The following is a 17,647-nucleotide window of genomic DNA, read 5'->3' on the forward strand; positions in this document are numbered from 1 at the left end:
GATGAGCAAAGGTATTGTTCACCAAAATGTCTCTACGCCGATGAGCAAAGGTATTGTTCATCAAAATGTCTCTACAGATGAGCAAAGGTATTGTTCATCAAAATGTCTCTACCCAATGAGCAAAGGTATTGTTCACCAAAATGTCTCTACGCCGATGAGCAAAGGTATTGTTCACCAAAATGTCTCTACGCCAATGAGCAAAGGTATTGTTCATCAAAATGTCTCTACACCGATGAGCAAAGGTATTGTTCACCAAAATGTCTCTACACCAATGAGCAAAGGTATTGTTCACCAAAATGTCTCTACGTTGATGAGCAAAGGTATTGTTCACCAAAATGTCTCTACGCCAATGAGCAAAGGTATTGTTCATCAAAATGTCTCTACGCCAATGAGCAAAGGTATTGTTCACCAAAATGTCTCTACGTTAATGAGCAAAGGTATTGTTCACCAAAATGTCTCTACGTCGATGAGCAAAGGTATTGTTCACCAAAATGTCTCTACGCCAATGAGCAAAGGTATTGTTCATCAAAATGTCTCTACGCCGATGAGCAAAGGTATTGTTCACCAAAATGTCTCTACGCCAATGAGCAAAGGTATTGTTCACCAAAATGTCTCTACGCCGATGAGCAAAGGTATTGTTCATCAAAATGTCTCTACGTCTATGAGCAAAGGTATTGTTCATCAAAATGTCTCTACGCCGATGAGCAAAGGTATTGTTCACCAAAATGTCTCTACGCCGATGAGCAAAGGTATTGTTCATCAAAATGTCTCTACGCCGATGAGCAAAGGTATTGTTCACCAAAATGTCTCTACGTTGATGAGCAAAGGTATTGTTCATCAAAATGTCTCTACGCCAATGAGCAAAGGTATTGTTCACCAAAATGTCTCTACGTGATGAGCAAGGTATTGTTCACCAAAATGTCTCTACGCCAATGAGCAAAGGTATTGTTCATCAAAATGTCTCTACACCGATGAGCAAAGGTATTGTTCATCAAAATGTCTCTACGCCAATGAGCAAAGGTATTGTTCACCAAAATGTCTCGCCAATGAGCAAAGGTATTGTTCACCAAAATGTCTCTACACTGATGAGCAAAGGTATTGTTCATCAAAATGTCTCTACGCCAATGAGCAAAGGTATTTTTCACCAAAAGGTCTCTACACCGATGAGCAAAGGTATTGTTCACCAAAATGTCTCTACGTTGATGAGCAAAGGTATTGTTCATCAAAATGTCTCTACACCGATAAGCAAAGGTATTGTTCATCAAAATGTCTCTACAATGAGCAAAGGTATTGTTCATCAAAATGTCTCTACGTTGATGAGCAAAGGTATTGTTCACCAAAATGTCTCTACACCAATGAGCAAAGGTTGTTCATCAAAATGTCTCTACGTTGATGCAAAGGTATTGTTCATCAAAATGTCTCTACGCCAATGAGCAAAGGTATTGTTCATCAAAATGTCTCTACCGATGAGCAAAGGTATTGTTCACCAAAATGTCTCTAAATGAGCAAAGGTATTGTTCACCAAAATGTCTCTACGTCGATGAGCAAAGGTATTGTTCATCAAAATGTCTCTACGCCGATGAGCAAAGGTATTGTTCACCAAAATGTCTCTACGTGATGAGCAAAGGTATTGTTCACCAAAATGTCTCTACACCGATGAGCAAAGGTATTGTTCACCAAAATGTCTCTACGTTGATGAGCAAAGGTATTGTTCACCAAAATGTCTCTACGTCAATGAGCAAAGGTATTGTTCATCAAAATGTCTCTACGCCGATGAGCAAAGGTATTGTTCACCAAAATGTCTCTACGTTGATGAGCAAAGGTATTGTTCATCAAAATGTCTCTACGCCGATGAGCAAAGGTATTGTTCACCAAAATGTCTCTACGTTGATGAGCAAAGGTATTGTTCACCAAAATGTCTCTACGCCAATGAGCAAAGGTATTGTTCACCAAAATGTCTCTACGTCGATGAGCAAAGGTATTGTTCATCAAAATGTCTCTACGCCGATGAGCAAAGGTATTGTTCACCAAAATGTCTCTACGCCAATGAGCAAAGGTATTGTTCATCAAAATGTCTCTACGCCGATGAGCAAAGTATTGTTCATCAAAATGTCTCTACGCCGATGAGCAAAGGTATTGTTCAAAAATGTCTCTACACTGATGAGCAAAGGTATTGTTCACCAAAATGTCTCTATACGATGAGCAAAGGTATTGTTCACCAAAATGTCTCTACGTGATGAGCAAAGGTATTGTTCACCAAAATGTCTCTACACCGATGAGCAAAGGTATTGTTCAAAATGTCTCTACGCTGATGAGCAAAGGTATTGTTCACCAAAATGTCTCTACGCCAATGAGCAAAGGTATTGTTCACCAAAATGTCTCTACGCCGATGAGCAAAGGTATTGTTCACCAAAATGTCTCTAGTTGATGAGCAAAGGTATTGTTCACCAAAATGTCTCTACGCCGATGAGCAAAGGTATTGTTCACCAAAATGTCTCTACAATGAGCAAAGGTATTGTTCATCAAAATGTCTCTACGCTGATGAGCAAAGGTATTGTTCATCAAAATGTCTCTACGCCAATGAGCAAAGGTATTGTTCATCAAAATGTCTCTACGCCAATGAGCAAAGCTATTGTTCATCAAAATGTCTCTACACTGATGAGCAAAGGTATTGTTCACCAAAATGTCTCTACGATGAGCAAAGGTATTGTTCATCAAAATGTCTCTACGCCAATGAGCAAAGGTATTGTTCATCAAAATGTCTCTACGCCAATGAGCAAAGGTATTGTTCACCAAAATGTCTCTACGCCGATGAGCAAAGGTATTGTTCACCAAAATGTCTCTACGCCAATGAGCAAAGGTATTGTTCATCAAAATGTCTCTACGCCAATGAGCAAAGGTATTGTTCACCAAAATGTCTCTACGTTAATGAGCAAAGGTATTGTTCACCAAAATGTCTCTACGCCGATGAGCAAAGGTATTGTTCATCAAAATGTCTCTAAGTCAATGAGCAAAGGTATTGTTCATCAAAATGTCTCTACGCCGATGAGCAAAGGTATTGTTCACCAAAATGTCTCTACGTCGATGAGCAAAGGTATTGTTCACCAAAATGTCTCTACACCAATGAGCAAAGGTATTGTTCATCAAAATGTCTCTACGCCGATGAGCAAAGTATCAAAATGTCTCTACGCCAATGAGCAAATGTATTGTTCACCAAAATGTCTCTACGTCGATGAGCAAAGATATTGTTCACCAAAATGTCTCTACACTGATGAGCAAAGGTATTGTTCACCAAAATGTCTCTACACCGATGAGCAAAGGTATTGTTCACCAAAATGTCTCTACGCCAATGAGCAAAGGTATTTTCACCAAAATGTCTCTACGCCAATGAGCAAAGGTATTGTTCACCAAAATGTCTCTACACCAATGAGCAAAGGTATTGTTCACCAAAATGTCTCTACACCAATGAGCAAGGTATTGTTCATCAAAATGTCTCTACACTGATGACCAAAGTTATTGTTCACCAAAATGTCTCTACGTTGATGAGCAAAGGTATTGTTCACCAAAATGTCTCTACACCAATGAGCAAAGGTATTGTTCAACAAAATGTCTCTACGCCAATGAGCAAAGGTATTGTTCATCAAAATGTCTCTACGCCGATGAGCAAAGGTATTGTTCATCAAAATGTCTCTACACCAATGAGCAAAGGTATTGTTCACCAAAATGTCTCTACGTTGATGAGCAAAGGTATTGTTCACCAAAATGTCTCTACGCCAGTGAGCAAAGGTATTGTTCATCAAAATGTCTCTACGCCGATGAGCAAAGGTATTGTTCACCAAAATGTCTCTATAATGAGCAAAGGTATTGTTCACCAAAATGTCTCTACGTCGATGAGCAAAGGTATTGTTCACCAAAATGTCTCTACGCCAATGAGCAAAGGTATTGTTCACCAAAATGTCTCTACGTCGATGAGCAAAGGCATTGTTTACCAAAATGTCTCTACACCGATGAGCAAAGGTATTGTTCACCAAAATGTCTCTACGCCGATGAGCAAAGGTATTGTTCACCAAAATGTCTCTACGTCGATGAGCAAAGGCATTGTTCACCAAAATGTCTCTACGCCGATGAGCAAAGGTATTGTTCACCAAAATGTCTCTACGTTGATGAGCAAAGGTATTGTTCATCAAAATGTCTCTACACCGATGAGCAAAGGTATTGTTCACCAAAATGTCTCTACGTTGATGGGCAAAGGTATTGTTCATCAAAATGTCTCTACGCCAATGAGCAAAGCTATTGTTCATCAAAATGTCTCTACACTGATGAGCAAAGGTATTGTTCATCAAAATGTCTCTAAGCCAATAAGCAAAGGTATTGTTCACCAAAATGTCTCTACACCAATGAGCAAAGGTATTGTTCACCAAAATGTCTCTACGTCGATGGGCAAAGGTATTGTTCATCAAAATGTCTCTACGCCAATGAGCAAAGCTATTGTTCATCAAAATGTCTCTACACTGATGAGCAAAGGTATTGTTCACCAAAATGTCTCTATACCAATGAGCAAAGGTATTGTTCACCAAAATGTCTCTACGTCGATGGGCAAAGGTATTGTTCACCAAAATGTCTCTACACCGATGAGCAAAGGTATTGTTCATCAAAATGTCTCTACACTGATGAGCAAAGGTATTGTTCACCAAAATGTCTCTATACCAATGAGCAAAGGTATTGTTCACCAAAATGTCTCTACGTCGATGGGCAAAGGTATTGTTCACCAAAATGTCTCTAGGTCGATGAGCAAAGGTATTGTTCATCAAAATGTCTCTACGCCGATGAGCAAAATATTGTTCATCAAAATGTCTCTACGCCAATGAGCAAAGGTATTGTTCACCAAAATGTCTCTACGCTGATGAGCAAAGGTATTTTTCATCAAAATGTCTCTAAGTTAATGAGCAAAGGTATTGTTCATCAAAATGTCTCTACGCCAATGAGCAAAGCTATTGTTCATCAAAATGTCTCTACACTGATGAGCAAAGGTATTGTTCATCAAAATGTCTCTAAGCCAATGAGCAAAGGTATTGTTCACCAAAATGTCTCTACACCAATGAGCAAAGGTATTGTTCACCAAAATGTCTCTACGTCGATGGGCAAAGGTATTGTTCATCAAAATGTCTCTACGCCAATGAGCAAAGCTATTGTTCATCAAAATGTCTCTACACTGATGAGCAAAGGTATTGTTCACCAAAATGTCTCTATACCAATGAGCAAAGGTATTGTTCACCAAAATGTCTCTACGTCGATGGGCAAGGTATTGTTCACCAAAATGTCTCTACACCGATGAGCAAAGGTATTGTTCATCAAAATGTCTCTACACTGATGAGCAAAGGTATTGTTCACCAAAATGTCTCTATACCAATGAGCAAAGGTATTGTTCACCAAAATGTCTCTACGTCGATGGGCAAAGGTATTGTTCACCAAAATGTCTCTAGGTCGATGAGCAAAGGTATTGTTCATCAAAATGTCTCTACGCCGATGAGCAAAATATTGTTCATCAAAATGTCTCTACGCCAATGAGCAAAGGTATTGTTCATCAAAATGTCTCTAAAATGAGCAAATATTGTTCACCAAAATGTCTCTACGCTGATGAGCAAAGGTATTTTCATCAAAATGTCTCTAAGTTAATGAGCAAAGGTATTGTTCATCAAAATGTCTCTACGCCAATGAGCAAAGGTATTTTTCACCAAAATGTCTCTACACCGATGAGCAAAGGTATTGTTCACCAAAATGTCTCTACGCCAATGAGCAAAGGTATTGTTCATCAAAATGTCTCTACGCCGATGACAAAAGGTATTGTTCACCAAAATGTCTCTACACCGATGAGCAAAGGTATTGTTCACCAAAATGTCTCTACGCCAATGAGCAAAGCTATTGTTCATCAAAATGTCTCTACACTGATGAGCAAAGGTATTGTTCATCAAAATGTCTCTAAGCCAATGAGCAAAGGTATTGTTCACCAAAATGTCTCTAGGTCGATGGGCAAAGGTATTGTTCACCAAAATGTCTTTACGCCAATGAGCAAAGGTATTGTTCATCAAAATGTCTCTACACCGATGAGCAAAGGTATTGTTTATCAAAATGTCTCTACACCAATGAGCAAATGTATTGTTCACCAAAATGTCTCTACGTTGATGAGCAAGGTATTGTTCACCAAAATGTCTCTACGCCAGTGAGCAAAGGTATTGTTCATCAAAATGTCTCTACGCCGATGACCAAGGTATTGTTCACCAAAATGTCTCTAAGTTAATGAGCAAAGGTATTATTCACCAAAATGTCTCTACGTCGATGAGCAAAGGTATTGTTCACCAAAATGTCTTTGAGCGCCAAAATGAGATGAGCAAAGTATTGTTCACCAAAATGTGTTGAGCAAAGGTATTGTTCACCAAAATGTCTCTACGTCGATGAGCAAAGGCATTGTTTACCAAAATGTCTCTACACCGATGAGCAAAGGTATTGTTTACCAAAATGTCTCTACGTCGATGAGAATAAAACATAATTAAAGCAGCATCGTTTGAGGCTTTTGAATTATTCGTCATTGAGTCCTCATTATTTCGACATATATCTGAAAATGAATGAATTGGAGAAAAATTGCGAAGCAAATGAAGTTTTTCTCTGCCAAGGAGATGGTTTGATGCGCGTTGAAAATTTGACGAATTGTAAAAATGCCGTTTGTATGATACACTGCGAAACGAGATGTCTTCAAACAGGCAAAAGATTTTGAGAAAAGGATCTGGATTTTATGTCAAAGCTAAAATATTCAACACTGCATACAAATGTGTTATCACAAATCACCATGTTGTGAGCTGTGAAGAAGATGCTAAAGGCTCCATCGGAATTTTTCTTTGTGAAAGAGAGAACCAAGGTTGTCTAGTTCAATTGCGACCAGGCAAAATTTTTCGTACGAGCCAGTATCTTGATTACTCAGTTATTGGCATTGAAGAAAATGAACTTGCTTCACTTTCACCTTTGATTTCTCCCATTGAATACATCGAGAAACTTCCAGCAAAGATTGATGATCAAGTATTTATATTTTAACATCCTTTGGGAATGCCAAAACAATTTAGCCACGAAAAAATTATCCATATCGAACCGCCCTTTGTATATTATGTCGCGGATACCAATTGTGGATCATCTGGGTCACCTGTGCTCTGGAAACTGCAGCTCTTAGCTATTCATCTTTCAGGCGATCAGCAAAATGGTTATAACAAAGGGACGTTATTTGATGCAATTATCAATGATTTATGTAATGCATGGAACTTTGGTAATTATTTACTATATTTCTCACTTGGGCTGTCAAAGATGGCAGCCGTGTGGTTGCCGGCTTAGAATTGCGCCAACGTATCCTCTGCGTGTCGTAAAAAGACGACTAAAAGGGGTTGGTGTAAGGAAGGGCATCCTACCGTAAAACTTTTGCTCCAACAAAATTCATGAGCTTTGGAAAAGAAGACATGGCCCCCAGTTCCCGGCAGCCCTTCAGTGGGCAGGGGGGTGCGAAGAATCTCCGGATCGAATGTTGGTGGAAGTGTCACCCTTCGGTTAGGCACAGTGAACGTTGGGACAATAAAGGGAAGGAGTGCAGAAGTGGCGGACATGTTGAAGAGAAGGAAAGTTGATGTGTGTGGGTTTCAGGAGGTAAGGTTTAAAGGTGAAGGTACGAGAGTCATAAAGGGTGAAGATAATGGAGCGAGATTTAAGTGGTGTTGGAAGGGGAACGGAAGTGGCACGAATGGTGTTGGCTTTGCGATAAGAGAGGATTGGGCGAAGTCGGTTGTAGCAGTGAAGAGTGTTTCGGACAGAGTCCTGAGAGTTGATGTACTTATTGAGGCCGAAGTTGTGAGTTTCGTTGTGGTGTATGCTCCGCAGGTTGGACGAAGTGCGGAGGAGAAGGAAAAGTTCTATGACAGCGTGTATGCAGTGAGAGCAGACATTAGAGGGCGATGTGTGATGCTTGGTGATTGGAACGGTCATGTGGGAAGCGTAAGAAAAGGATACTGTGCGCATGGAGGTTTTGGAGTTGGTGATATGAATGCTGAAGGCGAGGCTATATTGGAGTTAGCAGCGAGTTGTGGGATGGTGGTAGTGAATACGTGGTTTATAAAGGAAGAAAGCAAGCTTGTGACGTATGAATCTGGTGACAGTAGGACGGTGATGGATTATATACTGGTGAATGAAGAAGAGAGGAAAAACGTGAAGGATGCAAAAGTGATTGCAGGAAAAGAATGTGTGACCCAGCACAAGCTGCTGGTCGTGGACTGGAGAATCAGGAAGGTGAAGAGGAGAAAGGTTGAGGGTAAAGGCAGGCTTAAGCTATGGAAGTTACGATCGAATGAAGGGAAGCAGTGTTTCCGTGACGAAATTGCGACATTGAATGTTGAGGGTGAGACGGTGGAGGAGCGATGGACGTGCTTGGAGAAGGGTGTTTTAAAGGCAGCGGAGAAGGTATGTTGTAGAAGTAAAGGCGGTGTAGTAGAAGAACAGGCATGGTGGTGGGATCAACGAGTCAGCGAAGTGATTGGCGCGAAGAAGTTGGCATTTAAAAGGTGGAGAAAGTCGCGGACTGAAGCAGATAGGATCGATTACATCCGGTTCAAGAGGAAGGTGTTAGATCTGGTGTTTTTGAGGTAAAAGTTGGTGTTCATCAAGGTTCAGTCTTGTCGCCGTTACTGTTTGCTTGTGTGATGGATGTACTGACAGAGGAAGTGAGGAGAAAAGAAGGATGCTGGTGTTTGTTGCATGCAGATGATATTGTCTTGGTGGCGGAGTCGAAGCAGAAAGTCATGGAATGATACCAAGAATGGAAAACGGCAATAGAAGTCAAGGGACTGAAAGTGAATGAGGCAAAGACGAAGGGCATGAGATGCTCGAGGCAGGTGGAGGTGAAGGACAGTGATAAATGGCTATGTGGTGTGTGTGGGAAAAGAGTTGGAGTGAATTCGACAATGTGTGGGAAATGCAGTAAGGGGGTTCATGGAAGATGTTCAGGTGTCCGTGGTGCATTGACAAGAGTAACTGATTTTGAGTGCGGGACGTGTCGAAGTGGTGGGCGAGTCGCGATTGAACGGTTTGAGCTGGGTGACGTGAGTTTGGAAGGTGTATCGGAGTTTAAATATCTGGGCGATGTGTTAAATGATGGTGGAGGGTGCGAGCAAGCGGTGAGGAACAGAGTTCAAGCAGCGTGGTGGAGTTTTAGAGAGTTGTCGGGAATGTTGTGCGGAAAGTCGACTTCGTTGAAGCAGAAGGGAGAATTGTACAAGGCATGTGTTAGAAGTGTTTTGGGATATGGAGCAGAGTGTTGGGCGCCGAAAGCAGAGAGAAGATTTGCCTCGACGGAAAGGAGAATGCTTAGGATGATGTGTGGTGTAACGTTGATGGATAGGATTCGAAGTGAAGAGATTACAGAAAGAGTTGGTGTTGAGTGTATCGAGAATTGGGTAAGGCGCCAGCGTTTGAGGTGGTTTGGGCATGTGGAAAGGAGGGAAGAAAGTGCTGAAATTCGTAGAACGTTGCATATGAATGTTGATTGAGTCCGCAAACGAGGTAGACCGAGAAAGAGATGGATGGATGCTGTGAACAGTGATATGAAGGCGATGGGTATAACGAGAGATATGGCGAGAGATAGAGACGTTTGGCGTAGAAAAGTTCATGGACCGGTCAACCCCCCTGGCGGGGATTAATACTTGCCGGTAGACAAATGTTGTTTGTTTGTTTGTTTGTTTTAACATGTAACTGATGGAATAAAATAAAGTCTGTAAATATTTAAACTTCTCTCTGTAGATAATTTATTGAATAGTAAATTTTGTTATTGTTTTTGAACAACAGCACGCCCCTTGTGGAAATCAACCCCAGTTGACAAGGCCAGCGTGTCAAAATAAAGATTTTCATTCATTCATTCATTGCGTAACCAAACCAACATTTATAATTTTATATTGAATTTCATGATTACTGATGGATCAGTACTATTGATTGCATTGTGTGTATCTGCGCAGTATAAAGCAATTTACTATAATGCCATCATACAAAACTGAAGACCTCGTCAAAAAAAGGCATACTTTTCAGAATACTGAGAATATAGGCTGAGTAGATACATTGATGATTGTCATTTTGAGAGTGCAGTAACTGGCTTTGACAAAAAATGATACGATGAACCTGACGGTTGAAATAAACAATTAAGACCTATAATTAATAGTATACCTCAGCAGCAGCACTCTTCTCCCTCAATGCTTTTAACTTTTCTCGCCGTTTCAATGCTTCTTGCTCTAATGAAGTTTCTTCGGCCATATTTATTTATAGAGTTTTATATTGACCACGCGCACATAGAAGTAGCCTGGGCCGAGAGTCAACAATACAGAGTGATAAAGAGATGTCAGCAAATGGCAGAAAACGATAACACAAAAATCTAGCTTGTACTATTAATTCGTACGAATAACTATGGCATCTACAGATACTCTAATACTGGTATGTTTCGTCTTATAGATAATTCTAACATTAGTTGCAGAAATATAAATTATATTTTGACTCAAGCAAGTGCAATATTTTACTTGGCAACAGGGCAGTATCAACTATTATTGTCGAGCAAGATTTTACACGCACCTACAAAACGTGTGTTTGCAAGGTTTGCAGAAGCACGGAGGTGATCCGGTTTTGACATTTTGGAAAGCATTTGGAATACTGATGGAAGGTTTGTTGTTAAAAATGTAGAGTATTGTCGTTCTCATTCTGCAGTTGTTGCGTTGCATAGTCCATGGCAACAGGTTTTCTAGATTTTCTTGTAATTGATTGTCCCATTTTACTAGTACTTTGTCATTTGATGCATTTTGACTGTTTTAAAACTGTCTGTGTATACTGCACCCTTCAAATAAGAAAATTTTCACTTTATTTTGTCTCCTGTCATTTCACATATGAAGCTTTACATTCTGCCAGCAGAATTTATGTCAATTTATAGTGGTTGGTCTCTTATCCATCACTAAACTAGCTTTTGCTTGCTTAAAAGCTCTATTTCTTTGTATTTAAAATGATCCAATGATATTTATTAAAATATACTGTATTGTCAATACTTCATAATGGTTGTTACATTGACTTGCAGATCGTGTGTCAGAAGCCATTAGAGAATTTGAATCCATCCAAGAAAGTGAAGAAGTTGTCCTGTGTTGTTTGATGGCATTAATCTATGCACATAAAAAGGCACAATTAATTGACAAGGAAAGTGTACATGAATTGGAAACAAGATTGAAAAAGATTCGAACAAGTGTTGGTGAGAATGCGCTATACTTTGCTGCAATGTTTTTGTGGCACACAGGGCATCATGAAAAAGCAAGAGAATATGTTGACAGAATGTTGAAAATGTCCAATGGTTCAAAAGAGGTTTTCTAAACACTGGAATTTTTTAATAAAGTAAGGAATTTTTTAATAAAGTAAGGAATGCGCTGGAATTTTTTAATAAAGTAAGTTGTTTATTGTGAAATATCGATGGAAGTGGAGTCAATAATTCAAACAAGACCTGGTATGATTGTGCAAGGACAAACAATGCAATTGCAAGTGAAGGCATCCACCAGCCCTGTTGCATATGAGAAACTTAAGAATATTCTTCTCAAAGAGTAAGTTTTGCATTGAGAGAAGAGCATTTTTGTGTAATTTTCATTTGTTTTTTTATCATATCAAAATGTACAACAAGTAAATCTCCACGAATGCTTTCATACGAACTACCATGTATTCAGATCTTTTTGTTAACATTATGATACTGAAGCGGAATGCAATAGTTAATTTATACCTGTAAAATTGGCCTGTGTTTTTTACATAGGCGTCGTCAAACGTGTCGCAGCGATTTAGAAGTAAGCACAAAGTTGAATACTGCGTGATATAAAGCGCTCTCAAAGACCAGCGGAGAGTTTTCAAAATAACTTGCACTCCTAACTTGATTTTGTATCTACGAAAAAGTTATTTCTGTTACCTACTGTCTATGTTTTCCTCACTTTCCTTCCCTACGCTCCTGCATATTATTGTCTACGTATATATTAGCGTATATTTCTATTGAGAAAGCAGTTATCTTATATTTATCTCCATTAACCATGCATTTTCTTTTAAGAAAAGTGCTGGTAATTGAAAAATAGATTGATTGCAAACTATGTAGGTTAATATCATACTGTAGCTACGTACTTTTTGCAATTAAAAAAAAAACAGGTCTTTTTCCTCATCAACGTTTTCGTTCATGGTGGCTAGATTAGTCTACTGTATGGTAATACTAAAGATGAATATGTTCAGTTGCGTAGCCAGCCTACAGATTAACTTTTATGTGTAAATTTCAGAAGTTTACCGTTATTCAATTCTTTGAAATTTGTTGTTCTCACGGTCCCGTGCATAATTGCATAGTGGCAATATTTTATGTTATATATTTCTTTCGTCCGACAGACATTACTGACTATCTAGTTAGATTATTCCATCCATTTGAGATATTCGTTTGTATGTTTTAGTGAAGATATCGTTCATGCCTTTCGGAAACAGGAGAAAAAAGTCAATGCTGCATCTGCATAAGTGATCGAGTTCTGAAGGAGCAACGAAAAACTCTTTGAGGTTCATAAATTTGTTCGAACTTGGAATAATACCGTGTAAAATTCATGGCGTGGAAGGCCGACGGAAGTTATTGAGGTACGTTCATATCATGTTAGGGCATGTTGAACATGATTGTGACAAGATTTCTTTGCATGATATAAGGTGTATAACAACGTATATTAAAGATATGATCTTCGCATGAGACAATTGCTTAAATTGTCCAACAAAGTGCGAAGATCATATCTTCATTTAATTCAAACACCGCACTGCATAAAAACATTCAAATACGTATATTACTCACAAATATTAAACCAAAAGTCTTATTATACCTCGAGCATATACCTCAACCTCAGCACACCACCATTTTTATACAGCGTAAAATTTCAACTTTACTGGATGACGAAAAGTTAAATAGGAAACAGAAAGGAGAAAATGAAATTGTACATAATTATACAGTCCAGCTTCATACAGCCGTTGTCACTGTGACGCTTTTGTCACATCGGCTTTGTCATCTCAGTTTTGGTCAAGAATATTCGTGTGAAAGCTCAATCCGATCCTCGTCATCTTGTCCAGTGGAGATTATTCGTCATCCACTACAACCTCCCTCCCTCACCGCACTGTATTTCAAGGATGCAAGATGTAATATAAATGCCATGTATCATCAATTGAAAATAAGTCTCCAGGGAAGTGTTTTCATCAATATGCTATTAATATGCTTTTAAAAAATGATCCAAAATTCATTCAGCACCTGTTTGACTGAGAAACCTGAAGAAACATGGAAATTAACTGACATTTTTCTATGTACATTTTTTAGAAACAACTTAGATTAATACCTGGATGGTAGAATTAGAACAGTTCACGAAGTCATTCTGCACAACTAATGGTTTATTAATGGTTGATTGCCGAAATATCAGAGATAGCATCGTTCCGAAACTTGGTTCCATTTTTCGACAACTTTCCAAGATGGTTGCAAAGGATCTTATGAGGATGTCGAAGAAGTTCATTGACGAGGCTCAACAGCTTGTTAAGGTAATACGTTTTTATCAACATGCCACTTTTTTACTGCAGAAGTACTGTTTGCAGTGTAATATTTGATAAAGTTTACGTTACTCAACATTCAGCAACATTGTAGCAACTTAGCTATAACATCGTGTAAGCCCGTTATCGGAAACATCACAAAAACTTACAATATCACTTATGTAACCCAACGTAGAGCAACATTACATTATACAACATTACGTAACCCAACATACAGCAATATCATAACATCTTCAAATATTGCATAGCCCAACATTACGCAAAATAGCAGCTTGCAACATCACGTAACTACGCATTTGGCAAAAACTAAGTAATATTAGTAATATTAGAACATTACTCACTAAACAGATCACAACAATTACCGACACCTTACAAACGACTTATTCACAACCTCAAACGAACGAGCAATTTATTTACTTGAGCCTATTCTACGATGACAATACACAATTGATGCCCCACACCGACACATTTCTACACGCAATGACACATGAACTCTGAAGATGACTACCGCTCAGTCAACATCAACACCAGCAGTCCTGCTAAAACTCTACTAGCCTGGATGATCTACAACTAAAACACGTAACTAAATAACATTGATAACTAAATAACAAGTTATGACATGCGTAGATGTTCCATGATTCGTTAGTCGCGGAAATTACGTAGCATTTTTAGTAGTTGCGTTGTTAGCCCGCAATGTTTGGTCCTGCTATGTAAATTTTAGATCATTAGCGTTATTTATTTGTTTATAAATTTATTGTTTTTATGCTGAGGAAACATCGAATCATTTAACCCTTCATCCGACACGAAATGAAACTCAATTGTTCAAAAATTTGCCGGAATTTACCTTAGTATAATATTTTTTTAGCAACTGTCCGATAGGCGTACCGATTTAGAGAATTTTGCCAATTTCATCAAAGTTCATGGTAAAATAAAAAAGAAAGTGTCATTTCTACAAGTTGAGGTCGAATATATGAAAAGCATTTTTGAGGTATTATAATAGGTTTCATGCCAATATTTTTGTGAAATTATAAAAATATTTGACTATTACAAAAATGATATTTTACTTATAGTAATATTACTATGTTCAGATGATTCGTGCTAGCCAGCGACCTTTGTCTGAAAAAGAGAAAGAAATTGAAGATGCTGTATGTAGATTGCATAAATCTCATCTGAGTTATTTCATCAAATTAATAATGCTTGTTTATTTTATCATATTTTTTTCCTATCAGACTTGCTTATCTTGGGAACAATTACTTTTTTGTCTTGAAGAAGCTTCCAACTTCTTGGTCTATAAAATTCCTGAAATAATTCGTGACCTTGATGATAAGATTATGGTAAAATATTTTGGCATATTTACACTATTTTTAAAACGAAAACGATAAAACAGTATATGTGATGTGATAAGTTTGTCAATACATAGTTATTCCATACAGAGGAGTAACTAGAACGTTAATTGAGGTGTGTGTGGGGGCATATTCTTATAAAATCCGTTGTGCCTTACTGATTTCTTTTGAGAGTGAATTGAATTTCAAAAGAAATCGGTAGGGCGCAACTGAATATATGAATATACACCTCCCCCAATTAACATTCTAGTTACACCTCTGATTCCATGACGTAACGTGGTGATGTGAAGGGATACGATAATTTTCTAAGTCTAGGTTAACAAATTTTTTTTTGTTTTAAACTATGTGTATTATATTCGATTGTATAAAGTTTTGTCATTTCGTTTAACTTATTGCCCAGTAATATCTCACATCATATTGTGCATAGAAACAAACTGTAATAATAACATAGAAAAAGGATTTAATAATCATAAATAATTCACAAACTTACATAATGTTCAATAACAATACCGTCTATGTATCAGGAGAGGACATCTTGCTCATCTCTGTTTATTGAATGTGTTCTTTTTAGTCTGTTGAGCATCAAGCTCGTGTTGTTGGTAAAAGGGCAACAAGCGGAGAGTTCTTGATTTCTGAGAACAATTTCTCGTTGATGATGTCAAGTTTAATGAAGGTAAAGATTGCCGTTCATGATTTTCATGTCTACTGAACTCACGAACTGTTTTCACGGAACTCTCGAATTCTCGCGAGAGAAAAGAATTCACAATTATGGCACAGTGAAAGTGCGGAGAATTCTTTCCGGAAGAAAAGAATTCACAATTTCAGCTTAGTTTTATCGTAGATTTCTTGCTAGAGGGAGAGAATTCACATTTAAGAATATTTTGAAACTGTCGAACATGTCTTCGGTAGTCAAATTCAACTTTTTTCGCTTTAGCTTCGGAGAACATTTAGAGGTTATATGAATGATTTGGACGAACTCGTGGAATACAGAGAAGTGATTTCAGGCAATAAGTTTTGTAAAGATGAACTTCTACAAATATTGAAGAACGTTGACGTACGTTATGAGTTGTGGAAGTATTATGAAGTGTGCGGCGAGAAAATCGAACATTAGCTTCAAACACCATTTTTTAAGGTAAAGCACCGTGACTGAGCGCATAGCATGATGCGAGAATGATATCATTGCGCTTTTAGCCTATGAGTAATACAATATGAACCGCTCTAGGGAAGTCACCAAATTACACAAATGCGGACATGACAGAATTGAAAATGTAACTGTGTTAGAACATAATATCAGAGCAGTCGCGAATGGTGGATCATGGGTGCGAGATGCACCCAATCATCGTTTTGTCGGCAAAAATTGGTCATCTATCGGTATATTTTCACTTAATGCTAAGTCCAAACCAAGACCATACCACGCCCACTTTGCCGACAAATTTGACGCTTCGACCCCCCGTAAAACATAGAAATGACTAGGTACCATAGCTATCCACTGGGTAGATTTGAACTGTGCATTCACTGAAATAAAATATTGTTTCGAGGACTACAAAATTTCTTTGTCTTAAAAAAATATAAACATCTTTTTTACAAGTGTAAAAAATTTTTCATCCAATGGATAACGCTATCCAGGCTTCGTGAAACCGGCCCCTGATCTTTTCTAACTATTTTAGCTGCTAATAAGTAAAAACGGCTTATTAATTAATTTCATTTTATGTAAGTAAACAATCGTGAGATGAATATATAGTATGATGAACAATGACGTAGAAATGAATCGTATGAAATTAAGATAAAGAGACTGAAAAAGTAAAAGAATAATCAGAAGATAGATCTTCATATGGCAAGTTTATATTCGTTTTTCCTTTAGTTTAGGATGGGCTATTTCATGGCTGATCCCTATGTTTTCTCTATATCATACGTCTCTACTATCTTGAAGTTGTCTTTCAGCTGACAATATTATTATTAAAATATTAAAACTTTCATGGTCTTGCGCACTAGAGGGCGTCGGAAATGAATGATTATGATGTGAAATTGAGCTGCATATCGCCCTGTAAGAAACTAAGTTTGTGTCTTGTTAGCAACTTACATGAGTAAAAAGATGCTGAATATTCACACTTTCATCACAATTGACTACATATAAAGTATTTCGTATTTTGTAGACAAACATTAAGAAAGTACTTGAAAAGATGAGCGAATGGCAGTTGGCTGCTGAAAATCTAAAATCTCTCTTGCCTGACCATGATGATATTTTCAAACTTTACAATTCTATAGTATATTATATCCTCCATAATATCTGAAAGATTTGGAGGTGGCACAAACTTAGAATTAAGAAAGAATTTACTTTAAATTATGTGACACCATGCTTCACTTAATAATTATATATAAATATATTAGCAGAAAGCGCAAAAGTTTAGAAAATTAGTCATAACTCTGGATGTATTCACTGGATATTTTCAAACTTCACAATTCTATAGTATTTTATATCCTCCATAATATCTGAAAGATTTGGAGGTGGCAAAAACTGAGAATTAAGAAAGAAATTACTTTAAATAATGTGACACCATGCTTCACTTAATAATTATATATAAATATATTAGCAGAAAGTTTAGAAAATTAGTCATAACTCTGGATGTATTCACTCGGATATTTTCAAACTTTACAATTCTATAGTATAT

At 37.7% G+C, this 17,647-nt stretch overlaps 2 protein-coding genes across 3 annotated transcripts in view; both read left to right on the plus strand.

Moving 5' to 3' along the window:
• The window catches only part of LOC124454030, an 84,605-nt gene extending 67,205 nt beyond the window's left edge, over window positions 1-17,400 (plus strand). Inside the window, exons 2-13 of one of the 2 annotated variants that reach the window (XM_047004838.1) lie at window positions 10,342-10,506; window positions 10,600-10,729; window positions 11,135-11,442; window positions 11,525-11,645; window positions 12,519-12,693; window positions 13,412-13,626; window positions 14,501-14,623; window positions 14,724-14,780; window positions 14,865-14,969; window positions 15,550-15,651; window positions 15,913-16,110; window positions 17,132-17,400. In XM_047004838.1, the coding sequence (XP_046860794.1) occupies window positions 13,435-13,626; window positions 14,501-14,623; window positions 14,724-14,780; window positions 14,865-14,969; window positions 15,550-15,651; window positions 15,913-16,089 (756 nt within the window). In that variant the 5' untranslated portion in view covers window positions 10,342-10,506; window positions 10,600-10,729; window positions 11,135-11,442; ... (1 more) ...; window positions 12,519-12,693; window positions 13,412-13,434 and the 3' untranslated portion in view covers window positions 16,090-16,110; window positions 17,132-17,400. Of the gene's footprint in view, window positions 1-10,341; window positions 10,507-10,599; window positions 10,730-11,134; window positions 11,443-11,524; window positions 11,646-12,518; window positions 12,694-13,205; window positions 13,627-14,500; window positions 14,624-14,723; window positions 14,781-14,864; window positions 14,970-15,549; window positions 15,652-15,912; window positions 16,111-17,131 lie in introns of those variants that run through there. The other variant, XM_047004839.1, reaches the window with a different exon arrangement.
• Window positions 7,642-8,676, plus strand: LOC124453987. Its single transcript, XM_047004802.1, has one exon. It carries the CDS (start codon window positions 7,642-7,644, stop codon window positions 8,674-8,676), a length of 1,035 nt encoding a protein of 344 aa, XP_046860758.1.
• Window positions 17,401-17,647: the final 247 nt, after the last annotated feature.

This window comes from Xenia sp. Carnegie-2017, unplaced genomic scaffold, assembly GCF_021976095.1.
Source record: "Xenia sp. Carnegie-2017 unplaced genomic scaffold, XeniaSp_v1 HiC_scaffold_29, whole genome shotgun sequence".
NCBI lineage: Eukaryota > Metazoa > Cnidaria > Anthozoa > Malacalcyonacea > Xeniidae > Xenia > Xenia sp. Carnegie-2017.

Excerpts from the sequence above, each read along its gene's own strand:
- LOC124453987 (XM_047004802.1), top strand. The coding sequence starts at position 7,642 with ATGTTGAAGAGAAGGAAAGTTGATGTGTGTGGGTTTCAGGAGGTAAGG.